Genomic DNA, 21,777 nt, shown 5'->3' with positions numbered 1-21,777 from the left:
TGAAGTTAATTTTGTTTATTGCATGGCTATGTCTCTACTTTATAATCCATACCGTGTGATAATAGGTGAACTTATTTCTATACTTTTTATTTTTTTATTTCTTTTATAATGACCAGTCTTTATTTATACAGTATTTTAAGACAGGTAAAATCTATGTGTTTGCCACGGTTAATCTGTGTGTTCAACCCGGATCGTGAACAGCCCTACCTTGAACCAATACAAAGTCTACGTTCTTCACTTTGTAGCCAATTAAAATTAACCGTGGCAAACACACAGATTTTACAAATTCGAATGGAATTCTTAGCATATTTATGTGAATAAAAACATATTTATGATCTTACATTATTTTACAAAAACCACCGAAGCTACATCATGGGACTAGAACGGACGTCAACCATTTGGTAAGGAAAACCTTTATTACACACCTTGACGCCACTAGGCTACAAGCCCTTTGGTGTTATATTCAACCTCATATCAAATTCGTGTGCTCATCAAGTAGAGATGATCAAATAAACCGGTTCCTGGAACCGAACCGGTGGACCCAAACCGGAACCGAACCGGTTCCTACCCGTTTTTTGTAGGAACCGGACCCTATCTGATTCAACCCGATGATCCGTGACCGGTTCTTGCATTTCTGAGTGGGGGCGGTTAGGAACCGGAACCGGTTCCTAACCGGTTCCTTCCGGAACCGATTCCTAACCGGTTCTAGCCGTTGGATCGAGTATAGCCGTTGGAAATCGTTTTTATGGCCGTTTTTTGACCGTTGGGGTCAAAAATAGCCGTTTTTTGGCTCCCCCAAGCACCCCACTACTAGTATAAATAGGTATTTGGTGTCATGGGTTCATCACAACACTCAAAACGCAAACCCGAACGCAAAAAAATACAAAAAAAACGCTATTACAACGTTTTGAGTTCTCTAATATCTTGTTTTCTCTTCTTCTATATTCATATTTGTTGTTATGGCTGCCTCACAATCATCGGTTGGTCAAGGTTCCAACGCCGAACCAAGTTTCGTTCGTATTGTACCTCATAATCGTAATCAAGAGATTTGGTGCAATTGGGATTTGGTTGAATTGAGTGACCATTCATTGAAGGCTCGGTGCAAGTTTTGTGGGGTTTATTTAAACCCACTTTCGAATTCAAATTTGAAGAAACACATCGAAAAACCGTATTGCAAGGCGTTGAAAAAGAACGTCGATTCGCAACAAACGCAAATGGATAATGAAGGTGGAATATTTACATACCAAATTGATCGAGTTCAAGATCGTACGGCGAAGTTTGTGATTCAAGAAGCTTTGCCGTTTAGCCACTTCGACAACCCTCGCTTAACCGCCATGATTCGAGATACGCTTCAACCACAATACACTCACGTAAGTCGTCATACTCTTAAACGTTATTGTTTAAAATTGTGGAAGAAGGCCAAAGAGGTACTAATTGCATATTTTGAAAATATAAATACGGGAATAAACTTAACTAGTGATGTTTGGTCGGCTCCACATGGTCTACCCGAATCTTATCTTTGTGTCACCGCTCATTGGGTAGACCCGTCATCGTGGGAAATGATGAAACGCACCATTGCTTTCGAACTCTTTGAGTATCCACATACGGGAGATAATTTGTTTGAAATTTTAGATTATGTTATAAAAACTTATAAACTAGAAAATAAAATATTTTCAATGGCATTTGATAACGCGTCGAATAATACATCGGCGGTTGATAAATTAAAATTAAAATATACGCCGATTTGCAATGGTGTATTTTTTCACTCAAAGTGTGTTGCACATATCATTAATTTAATTGTGCAAGACGGACTTGCTTCGGATGAGGTTACATCGGTTATAAACGATTTTAGACTAATGATACATGAAGTTTTTAAGAAAAGTAAAAAAAGACAAATGGAATATAGAAAATTTTGTAAAGATACGGGAAGAAAAGCTTTGGGAGCTAATTGGGATGTACCTCATCGATGGAATTCCACTTGCATAATGTTTCAAAGTGCTTTGGAACAAAGAGAAACTTTACAAATGTTTCATTCTAGTCTTGCCGAGAATGATTTGGCAATCCCCTTTTCAAATGAGAAATGGGAAATTATCAATGACTTATCGACTTTTCTTGAAGTTTTTAAAACATCAACTACGAAACTATCGGGAACGTATTATCCGACAAGTCCCTTGGTTCTTTCGGAGTTATTTTTAATGGTTAACAATCTTAAAGAATTTGAAAATAAAAGTCCAATGTTTTCAAACATCATATTACCAATAAAGTTTAAATTAAAAAAATACTTTCTTGAATTGCCACCGGTTTTTACTTGCGCCGCCGCTTTAAACCCAATGTTAAATGTTACGGGGGTTGAATGTGTGATAGACGAAATTTTTTCAGCCTTATATATGCATGAAGTTGACCCAAACTTTTCAACAGAGGCAAAAAATTATTTTAACTTGAATTTTAAATTTATGTATGACTTTTATTTAAATAATTATGGGTCAAACATACACATGCCTATGCCGGGGGGGGGTCTTCATCAAGTTCAAGTGCTACTAGAGTACGAGATCCCATGATTAGCCTTATGAACACCGTTCGCAACGTAACAGCTAAAAAACAAAGGGGTAACACCCCTTCAAGCGAACTAGGAAGGTATAGTGCAAATGATTACTCTACCGGTTTATCCGAAGAGGAATATGGCACTTTTGATGTTTTGGCTTGGTGGAAGGTAAAGGAAACCGAGTTTCCGATTCTTGCCACAATGGCCCGTGATTTACTAACCGTCCAAGCTTCTACGGTAGCTTCGGAATCCGCCTTTCTCTTAGTGGCAGGGTAATATCGGTGAGAAGAACAAGACTAAATTCGGAGTCGGTGGAGATGTGCATTTGCTTAAAGGATCACTTGGACTCAATCGATCGTATTCAACACGTAACCACTCTCGAAGATGAAACACCACTTGATGTTCGAGTGCACGACGAACAAGAAGGCATTTCTACAAGTAATTCCGAGGAAGAAGTCGCCGCTCAATAATTACGACGAACAAGAAGGCTTTTCTAGAAATAATATGTCACAACTTTATATTTATAAGTTTAATGTTTTGTTAGTTTGTTTTTGAAGATTTTAAAACATGTAACCTTTTTTTTTTTAAAACTTCTTAAAGTAAATAAAATGAATTTTATGTTAATTGTTTTTTTTATTTTTCATGTTATACAAATACGAATCGTAGTTTAGAATCCAAATCGCAAACGAAAAACGAAAAAAAATAAAAAATTTTACACTGTAACCGGTCGGTTACAGTACAGGAACCGGTTTAGGAACCGGTAAGAACCGGTTAGATAGGTTAGGGGTCCGAGGGTGGGAGAACCGGTTCGGTTCCCTAACCGGTTCGAGCCTGGAACCGGTTTAAAATGGGGTTTTGAATATAGGAACCGGTTCCGGTTCCTAGTCCCAAACCGTTTTGAACATCTCTATCATCAAGAACAAAGTTTGAACTTCTAAAGAAGTATATTATGTTAACCTAAATCCATGAATTAACTTATCGAACTTTAAATTGTAAATTGTTTTAAGGTAATTATTCGGTATACCTTCTAAATGGGGAATCATACCTTGATTAGATAATCATACTGTCAGAATTTATCCACACAGCTTTGATCATTTGGAGGGGTGTTTTGGAGATGATCCATTGATTGAGCCAAAACCAAACCTTTGAGGTCTGATCCTTTGCTCTAAAACAGATTTCAAATATTACTTTGTTTGCATTAAATGGCTATGGAATATTAAACCACACACAATATTTGTAGAGTTCTCCTGTTGAGGAGATATGCGAAAAGAACGAGCTATAAAAGTTTTCTGACATAAAATTATCTCCTTTGGATCTCACAAATTCACACTTCAGACTTACATAATAAAACCTATAGGCCGTTTATTAAAACATGTGGAACAAAGAAATTTCATTTAGTTTTTATGTAAGCCTACTATGATTTTATGATATATTTGACCAAGCACATAATGGGTCCCACGTCAGAAATTTGTAGGGTACATTATCTTAGCCTTAAAACAGTTTTAAAATTTCAAGTCATCCTCACTTGACTTAAATTGTTCCTACTTGATTAACCTTTAAAATTTCATATTTTATTCAAAACCTATAAAGATTAAAGATAATTTTATATTTTTCAAACTGAGTCTCTTACCGTGGTGATTTTCACTCATCGGGACATTAACGGTAAGTTGACACCTTTTGATCACTTTGATCTTTTTCACCACGGGGCATTTATATATTTTCCCATCCTAAACTTTGAAATTACATATTTCTCTAAACCATACTTAAAGATCATTGTACATTTTGCATTAAACACTTGTATTTTGGGGAAATATGTAATTTCAAAGGTTTAGGAAGGAGAAATATGTAAAAATCCCTTTCACCAATTACTCTTTTCGCTTGCCTCTTTGGGTTTTGTTTTTTTTTTGTTTTGTTTTTTTCCTTGCAAACATATAGAAAACCAAATGATAAAGATGCTAGAAATCCTGTATGAAAATGCGAAACAGTAAACAAATAAAGACGATAATAGTGAACCGGACAAAGGCCGTGTTCGTGAACGTCCGGTAACGTCCATTTAATAGTGTTGTGTATGTTGAAATTCCTTAAAGAATGAATAATTTGAAGCTTGTTTCTTGTAAAACACCAGAAGTTTTTGGATATTGAACACCAAAACATTATTTTGATATGACTATGTGTTTGGTTACCATGTTAAGTGTTAAGCATTTTTGGATATCATGTGGTGTCATGTTCATTAGTGTTTATTTCAAGTATTTTGATATGTTTATGTTTGTTATTCCATTAACGTTCATTAGTGTTCATTAGTGTTTGCTTGTCCGTTAGTGTCCATTTACAATACACGGACAAACTCAATTCCTTAATGAACGGACATGGACACACGGATATTCGTTCGGGAGGGTGTTCGTGAACCGTCCGTTTGTCCGAAAAAAGTTTAACGGACGAACACGAACAAGGGTCTCGTCCGATTCGGTTGGGTCCGCTTACAGCCCTACCCTTCCCCTACATTCGAATCTTAAATTGCCCTCAACATGAAAATATATATAAAAATGTAATACAAAGCGTAGTAGGAAGACGAAAAGGGACCACCAAATATTGACTGCATAGACATGTGGCCGAAATCAACAAATGCCTTCCAAGTAGAGGCTCCAATAACATAAACAAAATCAATCAAACACACAAAAAAAATATGTATAAAATTATAAAAGAAAGATAATATAATATAACGTCTTAGACGCGACACGGAACAGCCTCTGCCCAAATAAGCTGAAAATTGTCTAGACGAGGCGCGTTACAGCCAGTGACATACAACAAAACAGACGAGAAAAGAAATGTTTAGAACCTAAAGGCACGAAACAGCCTGTGCCAAACAAATTACAACAACAGAAATAACTGAAATCAACAAACCATCACACGCTACCACCAAACAACTAGTTGCTTGGGGTTGTGTCATCCGTCCACGCATGTAGGCGATGTCGGCTGCCCTCTGGTCCAACTTAGAGTTGAGCAAATCAAAGGAACGACGGTTGGACATTGGGCTGATGGGCCACGGGAAGAACTGGCTCTATCAGCGTGGCATGGCTGCTGCTGCTGCTGCTGCGGCTGGGACTGGGGAGTGGGTGGTGGCCCCATAAAGAATGTGATCAGATTAGTACAGAATGTAAACAACGTAAAGAGAATTAGAAACTGGTCTGGGTAATCGGGCGGGGCCCCAGTTAGGCCTTCACACACCCCAAGTTATGAACAAAAACTGGGGAAACACGGGTGAATCAAGCCCGCGTACCAATCAGGAAAGACAAAACTAACAACCGGGGTCCGGACATGGCAGGATTTAACCAGGGCTGAACACAAAACCGAATTAACCGAAAAAACCGAAACGAAGCATTAACCGACGGTTAACTTTTTGTAATTTTGAAAAACCAAATTTTCGGTTTCGGTTCGGTTTTCCATGTTTAAAAAACCGAACCGATTGATGGTGATAAAGATTATGAAGAGGATGAAGACTAAGGCTAAACTTTAAAGATGAAAAAGATTATGAATGAAGATTAGGACTAAACTTTTAGTGTTTTTTTTTACTAAGAACTTTGTTGAATGAAGAATAATCTTGAATTATTAATAAAGTTGAGGGTTTGTTTTGTAAGTTTATTTTAATATGGATTATTCTAGAATAAGTTTACATTGTTTTCCAAGTTAGGTTTGGCTTGGAGAGCAAGTTTAGTAGGTTTATAAATAGGGTCTAGATTATGAGTTTTATGTGTGTGAGAGTCGAGGAGTCTCCTTCTCCATGTAAGTTTGTTATGTTCGTGATGTTCGTTTGATAAGTTTATTTAATTATATGAAAAGAGTCGAGGGTTGTCACCACAATATCCCATGTTCGTTTGTTTGTTTGTTCGTTTGATCTGATTGTTTGATCCGCCTGGGCCAACAGAATTACACTCTATGACTCTAGTAACTTTTTATTCGTATGATTCCAGGTAACATGTGCCTGTTTTTGGTTTTTGTATTTAATATATTTGTGGTACTCAAATACATTCTTACAAACTTAAAGTCATCATCTTCATTTGTAAAATTTTTTGCAATGTTTACACTTAATTGAAAAAAAAAACCAACTATAACCGAACCGAAACAAAAAAAAAACCGACTATAACCGAACCGAAACAAAAAAAAAACCAAAACCTAACGGTTTGTATATTAAAAAAACCAAGGACTTCGGTTTCAATTTCGATTTTACCAAAAAACCGAACTGAAACGGACCGTGCTCAGCTTTAGATTTAACCCCATATCCAACCAAAATCTTCACAAAAACTAACAAAACCAGGCCAAAAATGGGATTTTGCCCGTTTAAGAAGAACTAGAACCCGAAAGAAACTAGCTAAACAACAATTAACCCTAGATTATCAAAGTTGGAACAAGATTAAACCAGAAAAACTCTCATTTTGGGGCTAGGGTTCGGTAGACCCGAAATCAAGGATAGAACCTACACACAAGGATTAAACTCACCTAAATGCGACAATCGAGTGAAAAGGGGGTGGAACTGATGGAATGGAGGAGGCAGCCGTTCGAGAGAGAGAAATGAGGTGTCTAGGGTTAGGAATATGACACAAATCGGTCTTAAAACTTAAAATCCAGCTAGCATAAGTGCGGCAACCCCCGTGTTGGGGCGTGGCACGCCCCATGCTGATGCACCAGCACTGAAATTTCTTAAAACTTCCCCCTTTTCCGAACAACGCAACGATTGAGAGGTAAGATTGAACAAAATTAATTAACATAAAAGTAAGTTTCATTCATCACAAAACACGAAGTTACAATACGGTAAAAGAAAGGACGAGGTACACGGTTTACATAGTAGATAAGCCTAGTGAAGCAAAATAAGGCTTATATTGCTACTAGATGTTATGTTCTATACAGTTGTATGTTTCAACGATGACAGTTTGAATATGGAGGCTAGATTTGCAGTACTTATTGTTGAAATGTATCAGCACTCTTTTGAATCGACCAGTCGCCTTTTGAGGACCTCGTTTTCCTTCCTCAGTTTCATTACTTTCTGCTTCAGGGTTTCAACGTGTCGATTTGAACTCAAATCCTGTTTGTTTTCACTTTCAGCCAACTTTGATCTGCTAATCAGTACTGCAACACACAAATACATATTTACCAAACATATTGTTGCCAATGATGGTTACTAATAAACAAATTATAACCAAATTAATAGGAAACATTGAACCGAACATATAACCCATGGTTAGGTTAACTGTTTTCTAAAAGCTTATATACATGGTCCGATTTCAGTCATGATTTGTCACAACTGAATCACCAAACCAAAACATCATTTTTTTTTATTGTTAAATAAATAAAATCCAAAAATTCATGTGTAAATATACATTAAATTTGTAAAATCCTTTTTAGAGCCAATATATGACACAAGGACCTAAAGATGAAGCCTGCCAGCCTGATGGTCAGCGATCAGTTAGAACCATTTTGTGCATTTAACTGATAATCGAAACCAAAACTAACCCTAACTGTTAGATATTTTCGACAACTAAAACATTCAGTTTAGAAGTAAAACTGGACTGAACTATATGTTATTAATAAAAGTGGCAGAAATAGCAAATGGGTCAGGTGGGACCAACCTGCACATACATTTTTTTTCTTATTTTACAAAAGTTCTACTATTAAAGTTCTACCAATGATTAAACTGTTACTATTATATTAAAACTATGGTATTACAATGGTTATCTTAATAGGTGATATGATATTAGGAGGTTTTATGCATAAACTTCAGATGGCTTTCAACCTGTTCCACCCGTATCTATCTTAGCTAGAATTAACCCATTATAACATTTGAATAAAGTATGACCGAACCGACCCGCTAACCCATAAACAAGTTGAAATTGCAGTTTTCATTATTGTATATGTAGCATGAACATACATTCCTTTTCAAGACTCTGAAGCTTCCTATTCAAACCGTTTTTCTCTTCCTGTTCCATCATAAGACAATCTTTCAGATCTTGTATCTCAAATTGATCTAGAATAAAAACGTTACACATGTCAGTCTAATAGAACATGTAAATAAATGTCTTTATATTATAGATAACTGAACAGAAGCTCACATGTCATTTCAACATCTGAATGAACCTGATTCAATCTTTTTGATAAAGCTTCAACATGGTTCCTATGTGCAGTTAAATCTTGGTGGAGCTGATTAATGGTTGATTCAGTTGCCTTTTTGTGAGCCAGGTTATCTCTGTTTTACAGTAATTATTTGCTAACACAAATTGATCAAGAAAAAAAAAAGTGTTGTACAACACTACAGCATATACTCACTTGATTTGAGCTTCCAGCCCTTTGATTCTGTTCTCATAATCATACTTCAGCTGGTTAATTGTATTTCTGAACTCCTGTTGCAAATTCGAAGCGGTTATTAAAGCAGTCATAAAAGAAAGAGGTAAAAAACCATCTTTTACTGAAGAAATAAATAAACACAAACATATAAACGAGCATATGTTCTCCTTCATAAAAAAATGAACTTGTTTGTGCCCGTTTACGTCCATTCGCTAATATTCTGAACATACATGAGTCATATATAAAACCAATTGATAACTAAAAGAATCAAGACTCAATCCTAGGATTTCTAAATTCTAAACGTTGGCAACTGAAGATTTGAAGCTTAACGGGCTGATGACTCTCAAAATGGCTCGGTCCCACTTTTTTATCAGTATTATTAATCTGCTTTGGTGAATATGTAAATCCACACAAATGAAATGAACATTAAATGAACCTCAAATGAGCATTACGAACGAATGAGATATGTGTTCACATTCATTTGTTTAACTAGATGACCAAACAATTTAGTTAATGTTCGTTCATTTTTTAGATAAAGCAAACATAAACAGACTTCCCGCCTAAGAAACGGTCGGTTCGTCTACAACACATATTCAGTTATGTATTGAAGTTACTTTATGTGGGCTTAACAAGCCATATTCATTTGGATAAAAACAGAAATAACAGTTCCAGTACTGTTTATAGTCACTTACATTCTCTTTCTTGGTATGTTCATCATACACTCTCTTCAATTCATCTTTCAAGCTGTCACAGTTATTCCTGCGCTCAAGCTGTTTTCGTTGAACAAAAAATCGCAAAATAAGAAACCTAGAACTGTATAACAATTTTCAACTCAACCTCATATTGTTACCAGAAACAGAATTTTAACTGATTCTAGTAATCACATTTCTAACCTGATTAGCCAGTTTGCTGATGGATCCTTTATACAACTTCATCACTCTCTCATTTTCTAGTAGTAAATATTAAACAAAGAGTTAGTACTAATTAACTTCAAGTTCAAATCAACTTCCTCCAGGCCTAATTACTATTAATTAACTAAATTGTTCTCGTGCAATTAGGTTTACAAACTGGGGTATTAAATATTACTTACGCAAATAGGGGTGCAAACGAGCCGAGCTGCTCGAGCTTGGATCAATAAAAAGCTCGAAACGAGCCCAGTTTTTTCCTAACCGAGCTCGACCTCAAATAAAGCTTGTTTAGCTATCGAGCAGAGCCTGGGCCTCATATAATGCTTGCTTAGTTATCAAGCCGGGCCCAATCTCAAATAAAGCTCGTTTAGTTATCGAGCAGAGCCTGAGCCTCATATAATGCTCGTTTAATTATCGAGCCGAGCCCGAGCGCCAAATAAAGCTTGTTTAGTTATCGAGCCCGAGCCCAAACTTAAATAAAGCTCGTTTAGTTATCGAGCCGAGCCCGACCTCAAATAAAGCTTGTTTAGTTATCAAGCTGAGCCTCAGATAATGCTTGTTTAATTATCAAGCTTCCAAAATATACAAAATCAATTAAAATATATAGTTTTATAAATAAATAAGAAACGAGCCAAGTCAATTCACAACCGATATTTAAATCGACGAACATCTATACAGTACCGTAAATTTGATGATAATATACTTGAAATCAAAAGCGAAATGGTTTGAGATGATAAAAGAGACCTGATCTGAGAGTGTTGACCGTTGATTCAACCGCTTCTCGGCGTTTGATTTCGGAATTGCATTTCGATTGAAGCCTTTGAATCTCAACGAGTCCTTGGCTGAAATCCTGCACAAGCAGCGGTTATTAATTTTATTTAGGTTTTTGATAATAACAGAATGTAAGGTGAAGGTGATTAATACAGAGTGTATCTGATCGAAATCGGAGAGGAGTGAGTCCAATGCTTCGTCGGAAGTTGCCGCCATTCTTACCGTTTGCTTGATTTTGAATCATAAGTGAACTGTTTCTCGGTTGGTTGGTTCGTTCGTTTAATATATTAACAAACAAACAATTAGTTAAACAAACGAATCTGAACATGTTTATGAACTTTTGGTGATGAATTCAAGAAACCATTTTCACGCTCATTCAATTTTATTTGTATTCGTAAACCGTTAATGAATGCATTCATTTAATTAGTGAAAGCGTAGGAGCCACACCTAAACAGAAGGGTGTTATAATTATGAAAGGTAAAAGAGGAGGTGTTACTTTTTGATTTGAGACTAGCAAATAATAAATACTATTAAAAATTATAAGCTTGTCTCTTTTCGGTTGTAAAATACCCGTGAAACTCATTTCAATCTCCCTTGAATGTCAGCGTAGTCTCTTGAGAGTCATGCCTATGCGACACACCTCACTTTCACGGTCACTTGACATAACGTATGGACCAACAACCAATACGTTGGATAAAACCATTTATTGGCATATTGACTAATGTTATTATTATTATTATTATTTGTGTTTAAATAAGTGAGAGTTATAAGTTAGCTATGTTAATTTCTCTTTAAACTCATAAGCACTTAAATTAACTAAACTTGACTCATCAAAATTTTCGTTAAACTTATATTTTCGATCTTAAGAACTTCATTCCTAAAGAATACGATCTTTAAGGACTCCGCATGCCATTGACTATTTGTTATAAACCTTTGCGTAATTCACTCCCCTGAATAAACTTCCTTTATCAAAGTTAATCTATTAGGATCTTGTATCTCCATCTCATTTCCTTAATCTCGATTATCACAATAACATCTATTTCAAAAAAATTTATTTTCAAAAATTTTACTGTTTAAAGCAAAAGAGGTTTTCGAAATCTCACGATTTTATTAATTCAACTAAACATTATTAATTATAATTTGAAATTATATTATCAAAACAATTGTTTCCTCTTAAAATTTTATTTTTCATTTTTTATAACTCACATGATGAAACGAATTATGCGGACCATCCGACGATAAGAGTAATTATGGATGCATACATAATTATCCAAGTCCTCGTATGGAAATCATAATACGTACAATTGTGTGTCATGATTTAGAACCTAAGGTAGCTTGGGTAACGGTACAAATGATGAGATGATAAGGACATGATGGATACACCGCTGGTACATCCTATATATAAGTGCACTTATCGGATTGCCATTTGAAGCATTGCTTCGGTTATTAGAAGTTCTATGTTATGATATTTTCCTTAAAAGTTTAAATTATTTTCAAAACGATGATGTTTTGGTTTTCTTTAATTTTGGGACGAAATTCCCTAAAGTATGGGAGACTGTAACATTTCGGATTTTCAAACCCGTTTTCGTTTGCGTATAACCCGACTCGGGAACATTTTAGACCTTTAATATTAATAAAAATCAAATAAATATAAGTAAATAAGTTTCCTAGTGTTCACTTTAGGCCCTTGTATTCCAATTAATGTTCAAAACCAAATTATACTAAAAACTAGTTCAAGTATGCTCATTTAACAAAGTATAGGGGTTGTTTGTGACAAAAATGAAACTCCACCCATTGTGGCCGAGGCGCTGCGCGACCACCAAGGGTAGTGGACACCGTGCGGCGCTATGGCATCCCTGCACAGATCGTTTAAGTTCTAGTTCGTTTCCTAACTCGTTTATGGTATAAAATCGTTTATTTTAAGCATGTTTGAGTGAATTAAGGTCCAAGTAAACATCATATAACTAAAATACAAGTCCTAAATCGTTTTCCTATGCTTAAGATCAAATCTTTATGAATAAATTGATTATTCTTTCCTTTAAACCATATTTACTTGCCTAAACGGGCTAAAAGCCCATAATTAGTTCGTTTTATGTTTTTCTATATAAACAAGACATAACCATCTGCTGTAAACTTTAATAAAACCCTAAGGAACATCCTCCATCCGTCACTTACCTCTGCTCGTTCTCCAACCCTTTGGTTTTTGCATATTCGTTAAAGATTCAAGACTTGTTCGTTGACTTTGCAAACTCAATGACCTTTGACTTCCGTTTCTCATCATTCCTTTCACTTTCCGGGTAAGTTGTAAACTGTAAAATCGTTCATACATATTTCCTAGTCAATAAACTTCAATCAATTTCGGTGGCTGAAGGGTGTTGACTGGTCAATTGCTTTAAAATCCGTTAAAAGGCAAAACAGTCAATAAGTTTGACTTTGCGTTTTCTCATGCTTCTGGTCGGATTCAACGTTCGGTCCAGAAGACTTTTATTCTCGTAACAAACCTTTAAGGCTACTGTCCAAAACCCGACTCCCGACTCGCTATTCGGATTCTGGTCAATACCAGCTCGCTTAAACATTTAATTCAACATAACTAGAGTTCTGTTCATCCGTTTGGATTGATTCCAGCGGCATTAAGTTCGTTTTTATTTATAGTTTCATATCACAAAGTTTCAGGTTCTGATCATTTCTCTCGTTTGACGCGTATCGGACGACTCGCTTATCCGTTGACTCGTTTATTCTTAATTATATTCACTTGCCTTTAATCTAGGGTGAGTTTTATCATTCTTCTATTTTACTCGATTTTTCATAAACGTTTTGGGGACATATGCGTATATAATACTATACATACATATCTATATATACATATATATCAAAAATAGCAAACGTGTAATTGTGTGTGATTAATCAAATCTACTTGTTATGTGCTTATGTGTTATTGTATTCATTCTTTGACATATCCCCTTGGAGAGGGTTCTCATTCTATTGACCACCGCCCAATTCGCTTGGCAACGGTCTTATTCTTATTTGCTCATGGTTGACTTACCGGCGCCCGATTCGCTTAGCAATGGTTTAGTCGACAATCTATTTGCTTATGGTTTGATTTCATTACCGCATTTATTACGTTTTGCTTATTTATTATAACATTATTTTTGGTGTCAAAACCTGGTGATAGACTCACTCAACATATTTGTTGACAAAACTCCATTTTCTACGCATATGCAGGTTGCCTGAGTTGAAGTTGGACACGTAGACAAGACCTTAGGACATAAACAAGAAAATATTATTTGAGTTACATTCATGTACTTATATTGTTTTGTTGTAATTTGAATAATGTGTGTATACTTTGAATAAAATAATTAATTAGATATTGTCATTTATATTTATGATAGTATCTTCGAGCTGTGAGCAATCAGATCACACACCGGCATTTCCGCCTTAGGTTGGGGTGTGACAAAGATCACATACATAAATATTTTATTCAAACAGTGATCAATCCGGGTATTTATATAAACCTATTTTATGATAGGTCAATCATCATTCATTCACAAATGTTTTCAAACGAGATCACCACATCATTCAGACAGACAATCACAGGTGAATACGTTAAACCTTTACAAACAGTCAAAATATACTCTATAGGATAGATAGGTTGTTTGTCTTATAGAGTCAGTCAAACAATTGCATGAGATTGCGTGATCTCTAAAACGTTGTGATACAAATTAGAGAATAAAAACAACTTAGACCGAATACACATGTGTCTGGATCCAAACATAACTGTTCAGCCTAAACAATCAAAGGCTACGTGGCCGCGGGCCAACGGTTATATCTAGTCCTTCGGAATAGGCTACGTGGCTTGGAGACTTGTATGTGTGTAGGGAAGTGTTACAAATACCGGGTATAGCAATACATCTGCTGAGATCTGTTAAGAAATCTATATTTGTATTATAATTGTTATTTAAATGCTTTTAGAGTCAACGATTCACCAGCATATCACTGACGTATTTTTCCCCATATTACATGAAAGCAAGCATAGTACAGATAGCAAGGGATAAGAGTCAATTATGGAGTTAGATGCTCGCAGAAGGAGATGTCTCAGTTTTAAATAAATAAAATATTGTAACAAGAATAAAAAAGGTTTGTAAACCAAATATTTGGATATTTATTATCCAAGAGATTTTCAAAATAAATTATTATTTTATTATAATCAAAGACTTTCGCTAATAACCTGCAACTCTGATATATTTTCAAAACAGGTACCAACTACTGGGAGTCACACGCCCAAGCTCTAAGTCGGGGTGTGACAAATAAGAGGAAGAATGAAGATTGAAGCTAAACTTTTAGCAAGTTTGTAATCGTTTGGTTTCACGTAACAAATGCCTATTTTTGTGTTTTGAATCTAATGTGTATTTTCATTTTTTTGGAATTTTTTTTGCAATGTCTACACCAAAAAAAAAAAATAAAAAAACCAACCGATTATAACCGAACCGAAACCGAAAAAACGGAAAAACGATCGGTTTGTGTATTTGAAAAGGCAACTTTTCGGTTTCGGTTTAACCTAAAAACCGAACCGAACCGAACCGTGCTCAGCCCGAATACTAACTTTTTTAATATGTCATTGATGTAAAAAATATACAGAACCTTTCTACATCCAACAAATCCACATAATTGATCTTGCCCCTTTCATAACCTTTGTGGTAGTTGCTGAAGGAAAGTTCTCCATCGTGGTGAATTTTGATTAAAAAAAAAGTTCTAGATGAAGGCCTGAACAAAAAAAAAAATTTATGGTTTTCAATTTCATCTCTTATCGAGAACAGAGGGTTTAAAGAGCATATCATTATCAAAATTACATACTGTAAGCCATGTCGAATTAAAAGTTTTGAAACTCTGTCCTAATTACCCACGCGCCCAATGTTCTTCGTTTGCCATAATCGTGACTTTGTGTCTTCTCTATATCACAATCATGGAGCGAAGAAGAAGCTGTTGATATGTTAGTTGGGTTAAAGGTGTAATGACAAGATTTCCATAGTTTTTTTTTTTTTTCACATGACTCCCATTCTGTTAAGTTTTTAACGGATGTTAGACTTAGTACCCAACTTTGTTACAAAATTGAAAGTTTAATACCTAAACAAGTAGCTTTTAAACGTTAATACCCAACGTCGTTACTTTCATAAAACGTTAGGCACCAATTATATAGTTAAGTCTAAGAACAAATAACCAATACTTAGGATAAAATCATTTAGGAATCTTCATATATGTCGGCGACTTTGACTAATTTATCGGAGTTAATCCCCCGTTCTTTTTATTAATTTTAACTTGTTTTACCTGTTTGACTAGTTAAAGATCATGTACATAACCCAAGTAAATACCCCTTTCTTTTTAATTAATTTTATTTTGAACCGTTTGACTAGTTAAAGATCATGTAGATAATCCAAGCCGGCCCATTAACAAGTAACCGGCTATACTTGTGTATTACCATTTTTATGTACCATACATAATGTTTTAGCTTACATAATAGATACTGGCCAAATAATTATAAACTAGTAAAGTTTCCATGTGCGTTCCAACATAAATTCGAATGACATCGATTTGGTTCATTATGATATTGAAATGTTATTGGCACTCGGTATAGCAACCTAAACAGAAAAACTCAAAAAATAAATTCATAATATGCCTAAAAAAGTTGTTAATACGAATAAAATTAGTAAACATATAAAAGTCGATATATGTGCATATATCATACATGAATAAAAAGTAACATAGACAAATTAGTAGTATTGCTTGAATTTATCTATACTATATATAATACATGAGACAAGGGTAAATTAAGACACTTGATTTTAAGAGTTTTACAAATTCCAATGCATAAAGTACATGTGTTAATAGGGTAAACTTGTCTTTTAAACATAACCATAATTTATCCAACTTACAAGTTTACCCCTTCATCTTTAACCTTATTATGTTTTTAATTTCAGTTTTAAACTAACTTCCCACCCGCCACCCATGATTTCTAAACGACATTAACTTTTTCATACGTTAATATTTTTGTAGAAAAATTATACCATAAAAACAAACATGTTATTCTCTTTAATTTGAATATGATTTTGTTATAATTTTTAAAATTTAAACAAATTAATATGTTACGTAGGGGCGTTCAATGCCGATTCTGATGGGTTTAAAGTTAAACTTGTGAGCCTAATGTTAATATCGTTTTTTGTCGTCCAAAGTCAAAACTCAGTCATTGAAAACTGAAAACAAACTGTTACTTACGGTATAATTTCACAGTTTAGAACAGAATAGATACCAAATTAGTACAAGCTTGTCATATTAAGAAAGTTATTTTGATACATCAGGAAAATTAAAAGAGGAGACGAGAAGACAGTTAATTCACATAATAGCAATCCCACTTTGAGATAGCAAGCTGCAAATATATAACACAAGCACATAGCCATACAATTTGTAACATTCATACTCCCATCCAAATGATGTACATGGAACGATCCATATCATCGCCAACAAGCAGGCCAAAATAACCACGCACTGCGTATACAGAAATGGGACCATTCCCACATATGCTCTTCCTAAACACAAAACTAAATTTTTAAACAACAAGGTGCATTAGCCTCTTTACAAACAACTAATTCAAGATTCTTGCCTTTTAGCCTCAGAGTGTCAATCTCAACATCAAGATTCTTCATCACATCTTTAAGCCCATAAAGCTTTTCACTCACAACTCTCATCTCCTCTTCTACTTTCACTTGCTTATTGTTTTCGGCTTCCAGAAGCTCGTTTGATTCAAACAAAAGCCCAATAAGCTTACTGATCCGGGCCCTTAAACCCCGACTTTCATACCCATTTCTTCAAAGGCTTTAAGGGTTATATCGCAAGTGTCAAAATCATCACGAGTAACCCCGACTTTACAAGCTTTAATTGCATTAGCTATCGTAACAGTTTGATTATTAGAGAAGGGTGATGGACAAAAAAAGTAATTTTACAATTACAGGATGAGGATAGAAATGACATTTCACCATTGGCCAAAAAAAGTAACTTGCCGTTACATCATTTCGTTCTTCAAACGTATCTTACAAGTTCATGAAACCTCACGTTTAGTGTAATTACTTTTCTATCCTTTATAGATTATGGTGCCATCAATTCAAAGACTTAACACACTTGTAACTCATTACACCACTACAAACACTACAAGCCAATACGAGGAGGATAATTCCTGCAAACCTGCAGCAACACATGTAAATGAGACTATGCATAATATAGTTGTACAGTAGACTTACAAAAAAAGTAAAAAATGATAAATAGTGTTTTTACCGATAGCCACAAACTTTTGGTTTTTAATATGTACAATATATAACATAATTAAGAAACCTATAGCACAACCGAAACACAACCCTAATTGGACGGGGCAAGTGTTAACCCAAACACAACTTATTTATCAAGCAGGTTAGATTGGCCAACCCAAAACCTGATTATACTTATATCGGGTCCAACACAACATTACCACCATTTATCCATATATCCAACCACAGCAGATAGAATTTGAATTACACACCAAAACATTATACATGTAAAATGTTTCTCTCGCAATTTTATCATTACATCTGATTTTTACAAACCCTTTCGCCACGTCAACAACAAGGTTCTTGACGATATAACCATCCTGCAGAAATAACCGAATATATCAGTATAGTTAATTCAAAGCAGACCCAACAATTTCAACCCAATAACGAGAAACATATCAAACGGGCCAAAGCTGATTTTGCACATTTAGACTCACCTGCAACAAGAATCACTTTGACGACGTCCACAGTATCTGGTGGTCAATTTTAGTCAACTTTTCATCATCAAGTCGCTTCCACGTCTCGATCGATTCAACTCCCATCCAATCATTCTTCCCCTTTTTAAGCCGACCAAGTATGACCCGACCCCGTCTCGACCACCCAGCCCGACCATAACCATGATACCCGAACCCACCACCATAACAAAACCATACACCATTCAAATTCCCACAAAAATCATTAAGGTGATCATGGCCCAAAAACACTGCTTTCACATCTCCCATTGACACAAGTGTCTGCAATACCCCCGAGTTGACTATTGAGCATGCCACGTGCTCCTTATATTCCCCGAATATTTCACGAAAAGGCCCTGTCCGAATCTCGGGTATCGGGATATGGAAGAATGCTAGCGATGGAATGTCTTGTGATTGATCGTTTTCTTGATAGTGGGCCTGTTAGCGAGACCCTGCAACATGTTAATGAAACCTAAATCCAAATCTAATTGAACCAGTTCACAGAAGGGGGGTCATGACTTCATGGGCGAGTTGGACAGTTTGGATAACAAATCAAAACTGTCATGTTTTAGTACACATCAAAACGGGCCGGAATGAGTTGGCTTTCTATTACTTTTTGCCGAGGTTTAAAGTTACTGTAAATCAAATTTTCATTTAATTTAAATGGTATTTTCTGTGGCAATTTTTTTTTATGCAAATTGCCCTTACAAAAACAATATATGAATAAAACTGTTTAGAAGGTTGTATTCTTAAAAAAAGAAAAAGAAAAAAAGACAGATGCACGACTTTAGCCGGTTTTGACTCATTTGACCTGTTCCCCTTACAGCTAAAACCTTCTATACGATAAGTTTGAGATAAACACAAACCAGATCGCCCCATAACCCATTCATTTACAAACGGGTCGAAATTGCCACCTCTACATTTTATGCTCAATATACCTTAGAAGCGCCACGTAGCCAACTAAGTTGAGACTCCTTGATCCATCCATACGTCTTAAAGCCATCAACGAAGGCTCTATCCCCACTGTCTAGAAAGAAGAGATTGGATACAGTCTGGTTGGCCAAGTGGGACCCTGGTGGGCCCCACACTCTGAGATCATAGTTCCCGAACCCATTGATTGCTGTCATAACTCTTTGTTTAGTAGGGTCTTTCGGGTCTTGAGTTAGCGGGTTGGTTGTGAAAGTGAATAATCCATAAGTGATATGAATGACATCAGTTCTTCACGGGTCATAGTTGACTCTTGGTCATGATTGCCCAAAACCGCAGCCCATGAAGCCTGGAATCCATTGCTGGACCAAATGCTTTGAACAGTGACTCAGCAGCATCATTAGTACTTGACCCGAATATGTTATCCCCTAGTAATGCATGAGAGAAAGTCAGAAAACATACTTTTCAATACGAGTTGCTGTACAGTTAGTTAGTTCTAGTATCCTATATATAAAGGAGTGCTATGTTTTGTATAATGCATTCAATCTGACACACATCAAGTGCATAAGAGAACACCACTCATATAGGGGTGCTAACGAGCCAAGCTGCTCATGAGCTTCAGCTACTCGAGATCATATCAATAAATATTTCAAAATGAGCCAATCTTTTTTGAGCTTGAGCCGAGCCCGAGCCTCAAATAAAGTTCGTTTAGTTATCGAGCCTGAGTTCGAGCCTTGTGTATTTTTAAGCTTTACCTCTTTCAAACTTCTATGTACTAATTTTCACACTACACAATCGAGCTCGAGCCTAGCTTTAGCTTGTTTAAGGTACTACATGAGCTTGAGCCAAGCTTAGGCCCGTTTAAGGTTTTTTCCCAAAATATATAAAAATAATTAAAAACATATATAAATTAATTAATATATAATAAACAAGCCTGTGCTTGAAAAAACGACTCACGAGCCGACCTCGGGCTCATAGTTACTAACAGTCTCATATAACAGATTAACATTGATTGCATTTAACAATCCAAAAAAAATTGATCATCTAAAGTCAACATCTAGATCCTTCACTAAAAACTGAAGAATAGTTCTTCAATAAATGCAAATTCTACGATACATTCAGTACTCACAATTCATAAGGACAAAACTAAAGTGTACCTCAATGAATATATCTACACATACACATAGTCGTCCAAATACCGGTTGACCGCTTTTTGGAACATCGGTTACTACCCATAACCGCTTATTGGTCAAACGCTCAAAACCTGTTATTGCCAATAACCGGTTATGGCCCCTAACCGGTTTTTTAGTGAAAAATCCCTAACCTACGTAACCGGTTCGGTTCATTTATTAACCGGTTAACCGGTAATAACCTATTACTTCAATAAGTTATTATCGGTTAGTAACCAAACTGAACCAGTTACATAGGTTAGGGATTTTGCACCTCTACCTCTACAGGGCCGGCTTGTGGGTAGTTCAAGCCGGACATTCGGCCGAGGCCCTTAATTTTCGGGGGCCAAAAAGTTTTTTTTATATACTTTTAATGTATATATTTAAAAATATATACCTTATAAGATCCCATTGGAACTTGATCATCTCATAATTATTGGGTCCAAAACGTCTTTTTAGCTTATATATTTCAATACTCGTTAGTGCCTACAACTCCTTTTTTTCCGTTCACCCCACGTATTTAAGTCCTAGGAGACGACCCTGCCTCTACAGGATATACATAATAATAATAATAATAATATATGTTACCAAACTAAAATCCACCTGTAAAAGCAATAAAATCGGGCTTTTCGGCATCGATCATCCGCTTCAAAAACAAAGTGGTGTTCCAATCCGAGCACGAGTCAAACTCGGAGCTCAAAACATCTCTGCACCGAGTCAACCCAGTTCCATAATGCATATCAGCAACCTAATGACAAGACAACACATAGAATCAATTGCATAAAACAACGAAGAAATTGAAATTTAACAACAACCTGAAGGATCTTGAAGGTGCCATCGGAATTGAAGCGTAACGGAAGATTCGGGTGCTTCTTGAGGGTGATTGTTTTGTGATGGGATATTATCAATCGGTCGGACAGGATTGAAACCTGGAGGAAGTAGAGTGAGATTGTGATCGTTGATAGGTAGACCAACGCTTGAATCCATTTTCTGCTGTTCGATTGCTGCATACTTTTTGACTATTGTTTCTGCTTTCGTGTATCTATTTTAACCCTGGAATCTAGCAAAAAAATATCTTTTTTATTTACTTTTATAAATGTTTGTTTGTTTTTCATTAGTTTATGGGCAGGAATCCCAAACACCATCTAAAAACCAAGTCACTCGAGGTGCCTATGGGTATAAACATGCCCTAGCTCGAGCTTAGCTCGTTTTGACTTACCAGAGTTCGTAGGGCTCAGATCGTTTATTATTTATTATTTAGTTTGCATACATTTTCTTTTTATTAGTTTATATATTTTGAGAAAAACCTTAAACGAATCTAAGTTC

The 21,777-nt window shown here is 35.6% G+C and overlaps 1 protein-coding gene and 1 pseudogene across 2 annotated transcripts; both read right to left on the bottom strand.

Annotated features, from left to right (window-relative positions):
* Positions 1-7,432: 7,432 nt before the first annotated feature.
* On the bottom strand, positions 7,433-10,770 carry LOC143590837 (protein At-4/1-like). Its single transcript, XM_077071196.1, has 8 exons — positions 10,708-10,770; positions 10,528-10,633; positions 9,769-9,824; positions 9,568-9,645; positions 8,858-8,931; positions 8,644-8,777; positions 8,463-8,558; positions 7,433-7,663 (listed from the first exon to the last, which is right to left on the bottom strand). The coding sequence occupies exons 1-8, from the start codon at positions 10,768-10,770 to the stop codon at positions 7,512-7,514; spliced, it is 759 nt and encodes a 252-aa protein (XP_076927311.1). The 3' UTR covers positions 7,433-7,511.
* A 7,372-nt stretch (positions 10,771-18,142) lies between these two features.
* LOC143590836 (putative inactive purple acid phosphatase 28) lies at positions 18,143-21,470 on the bottom strand (annotated as a pseudogene). Its single transcript, XR_013145555.1, has 5 exons — positions 21,267-21,470; positions 21,055-21,199; positions 19,294-19,710; positions 18,341-18,793; positions 18,143-18,223 (listed from the first exon to the last, which is right to left on the bottom strand). The product of XR_013145555.1 is annotated as a putative inactive purple acid phosphatase 28 (transcript).
* Positions 21,471-21,777: the final 307 nt, after the last annotated feature.

This window comes from Bidens hawaiensis, unplaced genomic scaffold (assembly GCF_021521415.1).
Source record: "Bidens hawaiensis isolate Kalapana, Puna unplaced genomic scaffold, B.hawaiensis_p1.1 tig00039015_1, whole genome shotgun sequence".
Taxonomy (NCBI): domain Eukaryota; kingdom Viridiplantae; phylum Streptophyta; class Magnoliopsida; order Asterales; family Asteraceae; genus Bidens; species Bidens hawaiensis.
Note: the sequence above shows the minus strand (reverse complement) of the source record. Positions and strands in the feature narration are given on the sequence as shown.

Coding starts and splice junctions, on each gene's coding strand:
- LOC143590837 (XM_077071196.1), bottom strand. CDS start 10,770: ATGGCGGCAACTTCCGACGAAGCATTGGACTCACTCCTCTCCGATTTC. Junction 9,825..10,527: donor GGTCAACACTCTCAGATCAG/GTCTCTTTTATC, acceptor ATTTACTACTAG/AAAATGAGAGAGTGATGAAG. Junction 9,646..9,768: donor TCAGCAAACTGGCTAATCAG/GTTAGAAATGTG, acceptor CAACGAAAACAG/CTTGAGCGCAGGAATAACTG.